The sequence below is a fragment of the Xiphias gladius genome, chromosome 6, assembly GCF_016859285.1.
Source record: "Xiphias gladius isolate SHS-SW01 ecotype Sanya breed wild chromosome 6, ASM1685928v1, whole genome shotgun sequence".
NCBI lineage: Eukaryota > Metazoa > Chordata > Actinopteri > Istiophoriformes > Xiphiidae > Xiphias > Xiphias gladius.
The window spans coordinates 18,565,633-18,579,711 of NC_053405.1; the positions used below are offsets into that span (position 1 = coordinate 18,565,633).

Below are 14,079 nucleotides of genomic sequence, written 5' to 3' on the forward strand. Positions count from 1 at the left end.
AAAATAAATCAGTGCTTTCTATTCCAAGAAGTTTATTAAACGGTTGCATAAATCAAGACTGACATTTTTAAAAAGAGAAACCATTTTCAGTAGCAGCAACATGTAATACAGACTTCCACAAGCCCAGACTGATTAAATAGTTTTTCGATACAGAAAGTAAATAATGTGGAGCTGGAAAACAAACTGGAGTTCTTAGATTGTGTCTCTGGCTGTACTGATGTGGGTTATGAGGGTCTGCAGCTCCTGCAGTCTGGATTTCAGCCACTTTGGTGGTTCAGTTGTGTTTGCTTTGCCCTCAGTGAGACCCTGAAGGGCTTTTAAAGCACTCTCAGCTGTCTGGATGTAGCATCTGAACTCTTCCTCTGCACTGGTCTCCTGCCGAGCTCTCTTTGGGCTGGGCTGAGAGGGAGAAATAATTACGGGGGGGAGACATCTTTTTATGAATTAAATCCTCACACACAGAGTATGATTTTTATATCAGTCAAGGCAGATGTCTTCCTTATACAATTACCTTTTGACATACTGAGCATAAAATTACACTGAGTAGTTATTTGCTAAATATTCCACAATACTTTATAGTACTACTGTGACTGCTCAGTAAAGTTCTTACTGAGATACTAAAATATTTTTATATTGGAATCTCATCAACCGACATATTAAAATGTTAGAAACCTCCAGAAGTGGCCTTCCAACCAAGAGCCAGTGCACATTTCAACCTCACTAGTTACTATGATGTTCCCAATTACTTTCTGGTCAGGGACACATTTCATTCTCTTTCTTTCTGAGTTTTTTTTTGTCACTCTTTGTCAACCATCAAATAGAAATGAAAAATAATAATACCCTGGTGCATGTTATGCAATGTGCACGACCTCCTGGTTTTCAAGTGGTTAGTTTGATCCTACTCATACTGGCCAGCTGCCACTATCAGTTACTTGGACAGTATACATGTGTAGCAAGGCTGTGAATGAGCATGCATTGTCCCAAAGCCTGAATAAATATGAGGTTGATTTAATGATGCTGCTAACCTCTGAATCTGCAACCACTTCTGCAGCCTGTTTGTTAGAAACATTTTGTTCGGTGTTTTCCAGCTTGTTATTGTGTTGCTCAATCTCTGGTGTCTCCATCTTGAGCCTCTGTAGCCTTGACTCCGCATCTTCCTGTGCATTCACAGTCTACAACAAAACAGTCTCATTCAAATGTATCTGTTTTATTTTAGGTAGACATTCATCAGAATTTATTAGCATCCCTTACCTTACTAAGATAATTCACCACTTTGGTCTTGGTTTCTTCTACACACAAACTCTGGGAAATGACTTCCTCGTGGTTTGTAACCTTGATTATCAGAAGGACACGTTAAGGTTATGTAAATGCATCGACACTATACAGCACTAGATCTGAAACATTAACAGCATCAAGAGTTCTTGCCTTACCTCTGCAAAATGAGAAAAGGCCTCCAGGGCGTGCTGATGTAGCAGCCAGGATCTGTGAGCCAGCAGGACTCCAAACAGGCTACTCAGCCTTGGCAGAATTTGACTCTGTAGGACCAAAGAAGTTTGTGTGGAAGACAAACTATATGAGAATATATTTACATTGTAGTCGTCAGAGTTGAACAAATTCAAAATTCCAATATCTTATGTACAGTTTCAACTACTGGTTATTACTGATTAATTAATCACTTTTTCATTTAACAGATTGTTCCTTTAGTTTATTACCTGTCAAAAATAATGCCAAATGCACATCACAAAATGCAAGACACCAAAGAGATGTTTCAAAATGCATACTTAGCAACAAAAAGTATTTACTCCATGAAGGTATGGAAGACAGAAGAGCAAATCAATCAATACCAAATGACTGATATTGTTGTTTGGCAATTAAGATATATAGCCAGTGACATTTTAATTAACCTCATGAACCCTGATTTTTTTTATGGATGGACAACGGTGTTAAGAGCGACTTCTAATGAGAAAAGCAGTAGAATGGTTTTCCTAGAGCAACCATTAATAAGGGATGCAAGGAACTAAAAAGTAAAATCATTATTTGCAATAGTCTGGTGTCAGTACCTGGCTGTCAGGGGGGACAAAGATCTTCCCCAGGGAGGCCAGGAACTCCAGAGTGGCCAGCAGCAGCTGATCTGCACACTTCTGAGACAACACAGCATCCACACACAAGAGAGCCTGGGACACGCGCATACACGCACACACACTTTAGTCAACGTAAGAATTCTCCATTCCTCATCTGGTTGATGTGAACTGTGAAAACTAACAGTATACCTGACAAATGACTTTAGGTTCGATGCTTTTCACTAATAAGGCTGATATGGACAGGAGCAGCTGCAGAGTACACTGGAGCACGGGGTGGGTCTGCACCTGGAGTGTGACAGGTCACAGCGATGATAGTTGTGCATTTACACTACATCTGTGTGCGTGTTTTTTTGTTTGTTCTTGGATCTCACCTGATCTGAACTCATGCGTAACCAGAGCTGTGAGACTATCCTCACTGCAGACAACACACACTGTTCCGCTGGAGATGATTGCCCTCGAACCACCACTAGGAGGGATAACAGCACCACATTCTAAAGACAGGAGGGACTTTGTAAATACATTATTTGTGTCTATTTCCCACTTAAATATTCCCCACCCTGCTTCTTTGTATGGTTTTCTTGGCAGCATTTAATCATTCTGGCGAGTATTTGGCTTATAGCAGCTGGACAGCATAACTGTGAAATACACTGGAACACCTTAAAGTGCAAGATTGTGTTTTATAACCGGAATTTATCTTTATCTTATCAAAAGGTCGCTAAAAAGTAAATCAGGAACAGCCCAGTGGCATATTCTAAAATCGGCAAGACTAAAAAATTATCAGATAACTTTCCACTTGCACATCAATTTTTATGGTCTAAACAATCTCTAAACACTGTATTAGTGGCAAATCATAAAAGGTGAGGAGTAATACATACTGTGATAAAAACATAAAAACTATTAACTCATGATTCTATGCACTTAGTTCATATTTATATTGTTGAGATATAAAAACTTTTAAAAAAAAAACAACAACAAAAAAAAACATCCATGCAACATCTAAAGAACAAGGTCATCTCAGTGGCAAAATTAGCTGAGGAAGTTTTGGCTCTCACTGAGATGTCACAGATTAACAAAGGAGTAAGGTCACTAATAACAATCTTATCTGTGTTCATACATGAGGAAATAATTACCGTACTCTTGACATGACTTGTGATCATTTGTCATCTATCCACTTTCTTCAGTGCGCAAGGACAGACACTATGCTGCAGCCTTGCCCTTGATGTTTGTACTACCTCTTTCTTTTCATGCATTCAATATCAGTAACTACATTTCCCTTATTACATTTAAGGATATAATGGAGGGTAAATGCACCATTTAGTAAATATTTCAAAATTTAAGATAAATTTAAGTTACATACATCCCATATCTGAGGTCTGCCTTACCACTTTGTCTATTTGTCCCAGTTTGCACCCGCCATTTTGCCAGTTGGTCAGAGCTTTTTGAGTAATGCCAATGATTTCTGCCTCTACACGGTGACAAACATCTTGTGAAAGAGCTCTGAGGAGAATATGACGCCACACTGGAAGGTTTTCAACCTCAGAGGGTGGGAAACGCCTCACCAGCTCCATCTGAAAAAAAAAACAACAATTTGGATTAATTAAAAAAATAATCTCATATCAAGGTTATGATCTCGTACAGTTCAGTGTGGTGTGTTTTGGTTATATATTTTTTCTAATTTTATAGAAACAATCAATAAGCATAATCCAAAACCAGAAACTAGCATTAGACTGGAAGCTTTCTTGAGTTGGTAGAGATATTTGACAAATTAAGAGTAAACCTGGGTAAATGAGCCGAGAAACTAGCAAATGCAGCTGATTCTATGCAAGGCGCGAGGTGGGGCCAGTGAATGGTTCAATCAGCATAAAAATGATGTGAATTATATTCTACGGCCTTTAATTACAAATACATGTAATACAATTTTGAACCAAAGTGTTTGACATGGCTCTTCACCACCATCATCAAAACATCAAATGAAGGAGTATCCTTTGGAAAAATGGTGTTCATCCCTACAATAAAGGTTCCTGGAGCTGTTCTGGTGGCCCAGCATCTTACTTTGTTGATTTTTTTTGTTTTTAATTTTTTTTAATTTATTTATTTAAATGGTACCTATATGTATAGGAAATGCAAAAAAAATCCTATATGTATATAAAATATACTATCCCATCTTAAATTTTTGTGATTTATTTTTTTGTGTGCCATAATGCAAATGTGAGGCCCAGTGCCCCTACATGTTTAATCACATAAAAAGAGAATGCAAGTTTTCAAACCAATTAAAGTTTGGTACTTGTGAAATAAAAGGTTTAAAAAACAGTGCATTTCATACTGATGTTTTCAGGAGTAGATTCTGAATCTCTCTATTTGTGATAAAGGGTAACCAACGTTTGAGGCAACAGACAGTACACAGGATGTTATTCAAAATACATAGACACATTCTTTTGTCACTACTGTAACTGTTAGATATAAATCAAATACATGTAATACAAAGCCCACACAATTTTAGTTGTTTAAGTCACTCATCCAATGTTTTCTCCATCTTTCATCGTATTTGGCCTTTCTATGTTCAAAAACATTTAATGACCTGCCAATGACCTGCCAAAAATGACGGTAGTAACTGTGGTTTTTGAGTAAATTTCAGCACAAAACTGTTAAAATTTAGATGTGACTTGACACTCTAGAGGAATTCATGAGTTCATAAAGAATTTCATTTCATTTCCCAGGGTATCTAACCTGGTGGTTTGGTGTCATAAGGAAAACCATGCGTTTCAGCAGCAGGCCCATGTGGAACAACTGGTAACACTCAGTGGTGCAAGTTTTCACCTAAAGGAGAAGAGGGCGAAGCAGAGATGAGGTAAGGGACAGTATGAGTGTCAGTGTGAAGGCTCAGGAGGAGTAAAATCACTAAGACATGATATCAGAAAAAAGGTGAAGAACTGAAGCGGAGGGACACGTATGAATGAAAGAAACCATGACCAAATTCATGACCTCATGGTATCTACCCAAGATGGTTGAGGACAAGATTTCAAAAGTTGGGATGTGATCCTGTAAACTACTGTATGTCTACACAGTATAACAAGTGTAAAATATGAAGGTCTACTGAGCATCTTTATAATTCATGTCTGGAAGTGGGTTGTAAGCTGCCATTTGTTGTGACCCTTTCAAATTAAAATAAAACAAGACCACAAAGTGGATTCTCTCAACTGCATTGCATTTTTCTTGGTTTTTCTACCCACCAGCTGAGCAATGAGGAGGACATGATGTAGACAAAGTTCTGCTGTCCCATACCTGTAAACAGAGAAGACAGCAGTGGATTCAATATAGTACAAAAAAGAAAATGTGTAAAAAAAAAAAAAAAAAAAAAACTAAAAAAAAATGCTTACACCGAGACTTGGTGAAACAGTAGCTGTAATAAGTCTAAATGAGTCTGAAATGTATGGCTTGAGAAGACACACACAGTGCTGAACAGTTTGCACTGATCAAAATGGAGCTGCAGTGTACACGTTTATTTTGTGGAAAATTATATATGTGAACACACCTGTAAATGAATGGCACTCTATTACAGAAAAATCCACAGTTAGACATGATGAATAACTGCAATACTCCTCATTCTTACCGTGCTGTGAAGCACCATACATCTGTTGCCAGTAAAGCTGTCTGTGTATCAGCCTGCAGGACAGCATCAATCAAACAACACTCCTGAAAAAGAGAGATAAAGGAGAGGTGAAGTCAGAAAGACGGGAGGAGGAAGAGTAGAGTAAAAAGGAGTAAACGGAGGAAAATACAGTAGCCAGAAAAAATAAGTAGACGTAAGACACTGTCGTGACAAGTTTTATCATGACCCTATTGTGACAAGATCAACAGTCCCCATGGTTTCCAAGCGCCACAACCGCAACTGGAATAAATCCTGTTTGTATCAAACATTGATTTTTTGAAAGACGGCTTGCCAGACGGGTTCCCCTGGCCAATGACATTTCAGCACGTGTATCACTACTAAAAATCAACTTCGGAATGTAAAAGACCTTAAAAAATAAACACCACCCAGAACAAAAGCAACAGAGTTAAGTTTCAGATTTAGTTTACACTAACAACATTCCTGTCCCTAGTTTCTAGTTTCTATCAGATAAAAAAATGGACAAATGTTTGATTTTTGTGTCTTGAAAGGAGTAGTAGATAGAAATGATTCCCGAAGCAAAACATAAATAATTTTTGAAGGAGCACATACTACATAGCCAAAGTGTATGTTGTTATGAGCTACTCTGTAGCTGGGTTCTGGCATCAATGTTGAGGCATAGCTGCAGACTAAAATGGATTATGGTTATGTGTGTAGACCTCACCAGCACAGGGAAGTACACCGGGGGAAGCGCAGCCACATTGGCACAGAGTTGCACACAGATGTGGTGGTGCAGAGTGACGAGGATCTGGGCTTGACCCTTCATCATTACCCCTGGCAATAGCACTGGTACCTTACGCTCAGTATAGCAACAACGGAAACTAGTGAACAAGGCCTTGTAGAGAGTTAGCCTGGAGACAGACAGGATGGGAAGATGTTTTTAAGTATTATAAACATTAAACCAGCGTAAAAACAAAGTCACTAAAGCTGAAAATGCAATGCTCCTGAAATTGATTTACTCTCTGTATAATAGGAAAACTGAAGTCAATAAGTAAATATAACGGATATCCCTGCTAATCAACTACTTAAGTAACCAGTGGTTTTAGCTGGTTGCCAGCCTGGCAACTGGTTTGAAAGCCAACTGCTGAGTCCTGCATTACAGCACCAAATATTTAAAATATTGCAGTGAATGACAACAACCAGACAATCTTTTATTACCTGGGTGTCTCTTCTGAAAACTGGCTGCCAGTGTACCAAAGCTGCAGCACCTCCTCTGGTTGGGTGGCCAGCTGACCCAAGACGCTCACCAGCAAAAGACACTGAGGAAGCTCATGTTCAGGACTTAACCCTGCAGATAAAGGAGACTAGGGTTAATTTTAGGAGTGTATGTTGTGTTTATATGTGTATGTTGCACAAGTGTCAGTTTGTCAGTAAGAACATGCAGTCAACATTTCCCAAATACACCAAATATACAAATTGTCAGAGGTGTCAGTCTTCAGTGGATTAGAAGTTTTGGAAATTAAAATTTTAGCATGCATCTATCCTTAAGGCTCATTAAAGTGTATAAGGCACTACATGAGATTCATATACATTATATTAGTAATGTGCTAGTGCAATGTACTGGACTGATATGAGCGCAGATGTTTATCTAATTCAATGGAGTGGGCAGGAAAAAATGGCTCTGGCATATTCCTACTATAAACAAATGCTGATGAGTTTTGAATCTGTAGTATGCTCACACTCGTGAAATGACGAGATTAAGTATACATTATACTGTCAGCATTAAAAATATTAACATGCAGAATAAAATCACTCATTTGTTTAGTGGCTTATTTTGGATATGGCTTTATCGACTTATTAAACTGAACCTAAACATTACTGTTTAGGTTCTACTGTTAGTGTGCAAAGAAGCAATTTTTCATCCATAGCTGCTGAGCAGATGTTCAGATGTTATACAGTCACCCTAACAATAAATAAAAATAAAAATTAAACTGTGATTTAAATAGGATAGAAAAATAAAGCGAAAAAGTAGAAATTATTTAACTAAACATTGCCTTATTTTATAAGTCGAATAAGTCTTAAATTGACAGTGCTGTTCCAAAGCCATAGTTTGATTTATATCCACAACAAGACCTCTATTCTTCTTTGTTGCAATTACAATAAACACCTATAACTTATTGTATAACGCTGCCAATATAGTGCACAACGTTATACAGTACATATTGTACACTTAATAGTATAAGCATGGGGAACAGAATTGGTATGCAGCTAATCACTGACAAATGTATAACAATCTCTCTATTACAAAGGGAAACAGCAAAGCATCTATCAACCCTGCCACAGTATCTGGGAAAAAGTGCAAGCTGAGGACAAGCTTCAAACTCACGCAGGTCCTGCTGGAGGACAACCTCAGCGAAGGGCCTTAAAGGCAACAGCTGGAGCAGGAGGGCGTCCATGGGAACCAGAGCCGCTGCATTCAACTCCTCAGACAGAGCCGTGGGCAGGGTTGGAGCACATAAGCTGGGAGGGAACTTACTGATAGACAACAGGCACATCAGAGCATAGGTTTCTGCACTGCTCAATATCAACTCAAAGGATAAATTGTGGTCTGAATCTGCTTCTTAAAACCACAGCCACACCACACATACCTGATGATCTGGAGGTGGAGTTGGTGAAAGCAGCTACAATACTTTGTGAGGAAAAATTTGAATTCCTGTTAAAAGAATAAAGAATTATGAGATGTAAGTTCCATTCCTTTTTATGATGAAGCAGTGATTAAACAATATATATCTCATAGAGATGGCACAAAGTTTTTATAGAGCCAAGAGGGCCACAAGAAGATCCTAATTTTTAGTACCTTTATGTAATGAACCAATGTGTTCGCAAAAAATCTGCACATTTTTGCAGTTTTCTGGAACAACTTGTATTCTGTGCTTTGTGTTTCCTCCTTTAAAAAAAGGACAAAAGAGCATTAACACAAAAGGTGACGGGGATCAAGTCTACCTTTGACCCTAACACTAATAAACACAGGTCATATTTCTTTCTATAGGGTAGAAAACAGGAAATAGACATCATTCATTCTATACATAGGATCCAGGAAATACTTACTGGCACAGAAACATCCCCCACTGTGGTAATTCTAATTAATATCAGGTCAGTGAAGACAAACATATATTGTACTGTACCTGGGCAACCATGTTTACATGTATTATATTTAGAAATTCCCAAAAGTCTCCAACATTAAAATTTTACAAATGTCAAAGAAAGGAAAACATAGGTAAAAGATGCAATAAATACTCATTTAATAGTCCTGCATCTGTAAAAACCGATAAAAAGCTGCTACAAAAGCTATACATACTATGTGTTTTATCTTTTTTACTACCAAACCAGAGCTTTTCTACCTGCAGACCAGCATGTTTTATCTGTTCAGCCAGGTCCACGCAATTGTGGAAGGAGGACAACAGGTTTTCACACAGGCTGGTACTGATGTCACCGTGGTGCAGACGTTCCTCCACCAATGACTGGTACTTCAGGCTTTGTCTGAACAAACCATTTAAAATAAGTCACTCAGTAATCAAATTAGCTATTAAATTCATGTAACTCTTATAAAAAAAAAGTGATTAATCTAGAATGACAGACAATATGACATTAACGAAAACATAGGTGTCAACATGTATCTAATCTACTGACTTGATGAGGAATTTCCATGTGTTTGCATGCAGTGCTATGTCCAGGTTGGAGATAATAGAGCAGATATCCAGCAGGCTGTGAATGACTGAGGAAGATGAAAAATATGTTAAATAAATTGAAGACTGCATTGCACATAAACAACTAATATAATGGAAAGGCTTATTAACATAGAGTGTGGCAGTTAAACACTGAGGGATTTATTCGCACATAAATGTATATGCATACACACACCTGTAACAATATCAGAGACCTCCTCCTCTGAAGCACTGCTGTCGAGGGAGATCCTGTCCAACAGCTCCAATAGACCCTTTTGAAGGGAATATGCCTCCTTGAAGAGTCCCTGCAGCAGGTCAGCCACCAGTGACAGGCGGCCAAAGTAAATCATCTCACTCTCCTGTGGACAACATGCAGTCTACTTGAAGTAATTTTCATTTTTAATAGGTTTTCACTAGATTTTTGAAAAGAAACATCAGTTTAAACTGCATTGTGACTGGATTTAATTTTCCTTTGCATCCCTATTTGGTTGCGTTTCACACTAATTTTCAGTGAATAAGGGTTTTCTTGTGCTGCTGACGGCTCAGATAATACTTTTGGTAATAAAAGATGAAATAAACAAAAAAGAAAAGGGAAAAATTAGGAACATTGAACTTTGTAATTACTGTATTTTTAATCATACTTTCACCCATTTTTTGTAGTCGGAATAAAAACAAATAAAGTTACAGATTTTTTGGTTATATCTCAATAATTACCTGTATGTAATTTTTTGTTAGTCCAACAAATGATGTAATTAATCACAAAATTGAAACCCTTCATTTTACTTACCACGTATCCTGTAGATAATAGCCTAGTTATCTTTAGAATTCATTCTGAGAAATAAACATTATAATTTTATTCATTATAATGATTAATAATAATGTTCTAAATACCAGTCAAAATATGCAGCCATAATTATGGCAATTACTGCACAACATATTCAAAATGCAATTAGTTAAAATGTATTCATTACAGCCTTGCAGACCTTGCAGTGCTGAAAGGTTTCCCTCAGGACTTTCAGGATACAAGTAGGTAACGAGCGGATAGCATCCAGATCAGGAGCTTCCTCGAATGAGCTAACATGACGCACGCAAATGGATAGTGCATCAATTATCTGCGTCATTGCCTGAACCAGACAGAAGGATTGAAATAATGGTTAGGAGTGAAGTGAGAACAACCTTACAGTATATTACACACAGCTTAAACCTGCAAGGTACTAATTCTACCATTTTGAAATACATTGCCTTGAAACCAAATCAGAAACAATAGTAATAGCAATAGTAATATTACCTGAAGAATGTTCCTTAGTATGGCACACAGTTCGCTGTTTTGACTGGACAGCCCTCCAATTTGGTCGGAGATCTCTTTTATCATGCTCTCAAACACTGTCCCAGCCTGCAGACATTCCATATTAAGAGAAAGACAGAGACATTAACAAAGACCAACACACTTTCAAGGAAAGTTATGTAAATGAAGCAGTAATTCACAAGAAAACAGATATTTCTATGAACAATCTTACAATCACAAGAAAAGGCAAAGATTTAGTGTGACTAATTTTGCAGGAAACCCATTGTCTGAATTTAAAGTGATTCCTGCAGGTGTCATCAAATAAAGAGTTGAAATGTCAACCCCTTCAGATAACAGTGCCAACTGACAAATTGAATTTAACACCTAAAATGTTATATTTGGTATTTAAATTAAAAAATATTTTTGCTTTAAGATCTTTAATGACATTGAGTTTAGATAATATAATTTAATTTAAGGACTCATCACAGGACCTGCAGTCACTCATTATTTAACAAATGCTAGTGAAGGTATTCACATAATGTTGTGAATGCATAATGCATTCACAACATGCACTCATCATGCTGTTTACCTTTGGTAAGATCTTGGAGAAGCACTCGTCTTCCAGCTCCGACAAATCAACATGTGGAAGGAACATGTCTGTAATTATCTTCAGTATACCTGTAGGGATGTTATGTTTTTAAGACATTTCATATTTAATCAAAAATAGCACTCATGGTACAAAATAAGGACTCTGTAATTACAATAGAAACGTACGTATATGATCATCCCAGGTCTCAGATTTGTGCTGCAAAGAGTTCAAATAGTCAAGGAAAAACCACAGCATTACAACAAATTCCTTTCCTTTCAAATGTCACTGCAAAAAAATGATGATACATGAGCATAGCATGAGCAAAACCCAAACTTTTGCCCAGTTTCACCAAGAAAATACTTAACGTGTACCAAACTTTAAATTCAAACTTTACAATTCCATAGATAAATATGTATTTTTAAACTATGGACCTAATCCCAAAGATGACATCATGTTTTTCCCATGCTTTCCAAAACATTTTTTGCACATTTCAAAACCTTACAAGATCTGTATGTCACTGGACTCTTCTGACAGAAAGCATTTGTATGAAGCAATGAACCACGATGAGACTGAAATGAGGAGATAAAGTTACGTTTGAGAGGATATAGTGAGTTTTGGCAGGACAGACTTGAGCTCCTGACGGCAGGTTTGCTGGCTCCACTGCACCACCTCGTCCAGGAGAGAAATGTTGGTCTGGGACATGGCGATAGCAGTCAGCGGGGCAGGTCAGGACAGCTGTCTGAAAGTTTTAGAACAATGTCACCGACTGAGTGACTCGAAGTTTAACAAGATAGCTTCACCAGTGCCTTTGTCTAACCATTTGCTGTTATTAAGAAGTCGCTTCTTCGGACGTTAGCTTGTGTGTTTGCTACGGTGTCATTTGCTAAAACATTTGCCGCTAGCACAGTAGTTTAATTTGAATAATATATATATATATATATCCTCATACCATAAATGCAAGACGGTGTCTTCTGTTCAAAGGCACAGAAATGACCCGAACGTCCCCTACGAGTTAGCCTGTCTTAACGCCACCATTATATTCTAAGTTAACGACTAAAAAGGACGAAAAGAGGGCAGATAGTTATCCTAATTGTGGACAAACACTCCGCGCGCCGTTTTTTGAGTCGGATGTGACGTTGTGACCAAATCTGCTAACCAGCCCTTACTCTGATTGGTTGACATGTTAAACTCCAAAGCGTCCAACCAATAAGAGATGGGAGTAACTGCAAAGCGCTGAAAATAACAACCGTCACCATGACGCTACGGGCATGAAATAGAAGGTCAAAGGATACACTGCATGTCTGAGTGAAATATGAATAGATTCATAAATATTCTGCATGAAGTGAAAGCTCAAATGCCTACTAATACTATACAGTTCTAAATAGTGTAAATATATAGCCATGCATATTTTTCAGACATGTTTAATTTACCTGAGAAAAGTGGGAAATTTGTATTGCCCCATGTCTAATTTAATGAAATTCAGATACTGTAACTAATTAGGTGTAAATGGGATAACCCTCACAAAAGGGAGGGTATTACTCGGTGACATATGATGATCGAAAATATAATTAAATTCCAGTGCAGTTTCACAATATGAAATATTGCTGTCAACACTTTTCAATCAGTATGATGCATTCATTAACAAAGAGAAATCCTCTTAGACTTGATTTATCCCGATGTTAAGTTCTATAATAAACGTGAAGTGATGAGCCTTCAAAATTCGGATTTTCTAGAATCCACAAAAGTAAAACACTCAAAAGTATAATGGCCATGATGTTATCTCCACACTTTAGATCTATAGAATAACATTATAGGATATATCAGACCTATGATATACAGACTTGTGATATATTCTTATCTTCTTATTATATATCTTATTCTGGTCTTCAAAAATTCCAAAAAGAGATGGCCCTACAATTGAAAATATGATTGTAATGTTTGTGTGTTTGGAAATCAACAAGACTTTAAAAATAAAGTTGGGTTTCATTCATTAACATATAAAGAGGCATCAACAATGAGACTTTCGTAGGGATCAAACAGGCAAAAGCAATAGGAATGGGCCTAACACTGATACTGTGGCTATACTGTGTACTGTTATCTAAATAATGATATAAAATGACTTTATAATGACATATAAAACTTACATAGCCACCTAAGGCAGATAGATGGTGGATGGCCATTCAGATTCGTAAAGTCCCGCATCTGGAGGGGTCTTGGATCTGTCCCTTTCACAAGCAGTTTTCACCCTCTCAGAGTGAGCAAAACACATATGTATCTTTGTCTGAGAAATGCCACACTAGGTTGCTTATCAACTATGACCTGTTAATACCAGCAACAGTATACTCTATTTTTTTTTTTTTTTTTTTTTAATTCACCTAACCTAAGCAAACAAAACCTAGCAGGGTCAAGTAGGTACCTTACAGTAAATAGTTGAGAAGTTTTGGGAAATTTTTGATTGTATTTAAATCAGTTAAGGGAGGAGTGATATTTGTCCCTTTAGGGATCTGGAATTACTACTGGCTCTGACCAGACTGACTCCAAAAAGCCAGTGTCTGGTTAGCTATTGTGTCACTGATAACATCCTGAGCAATTAAATAAAGCATAACAGTTTTGCTGCACCTTTTGTTTCTCAAAAGGCTGAGGTGTTAACAGTTGGCGCTGCAGGAAAGGACCAACTTCTTGTTAAGGAAACAGGATATTTATTTCTGAATCGAACACGGTACTACTTAGTGTGCTCATGCTTGGAAGGAAATATCAAAATTTATGGTACAGTAGCAATCCGACAGTTTCAG

At 37.4% G+C, this 14,079-nt stretch overlaps 1 protein-coding gene across 1 annotated transcript; it reads right to left on the bottom strand.

The window, feature by feature from the left end:
* Positions 1-17: 17 nt before the first annotated feature.
* c6h1orf112 (chromosome 6 C1orf112 homolog) lies at positions 18-12,434 on the bottom strand. Its single transcript, XM_040128693.1, has 25 exons — positions 12,237-12,434; positions 11,894-12,026; positions 11,473-11,512; positions 11,288-11,376; positions 10,702-10,806; positions 10,397-10,537; positions 9,610-9,772; positions 9,379-9,463; positions 9,090-9,228; positions 8,546-8,635; positions 8,337-8,401; positions 8,075-8,223; positions 6,907-7,036; positions 6,413-6,599; positions 5,692-5,774; positions 5,312-5,363; positions 4,809-4,898; positions 3,464-3,649; positions 2,453-2,572; positions 2,271-2,366; positions 2,061-2,174; positions 1,431-1,535; positions 1,252-1,332; positions 1,026-1,172; positions 18-399 (listed from the first exon to the last, which is right to left on the bottom strand). The coding sequence occupies exons 2-25, from the start codon at positions 11,987-11,989 to the stop codon at positions 193-195; spliced, it is 2,760 nt and encodes a 919-aa protein (XP_039984627.1). The 5' UTR covers positions 11,990-12,026; positions 12,237-12,434; the 3' UTR covers positions 18-192.
* Between the last annotated feature and the right edge of the window lie 1,645 nt (positions 12,435-14,079).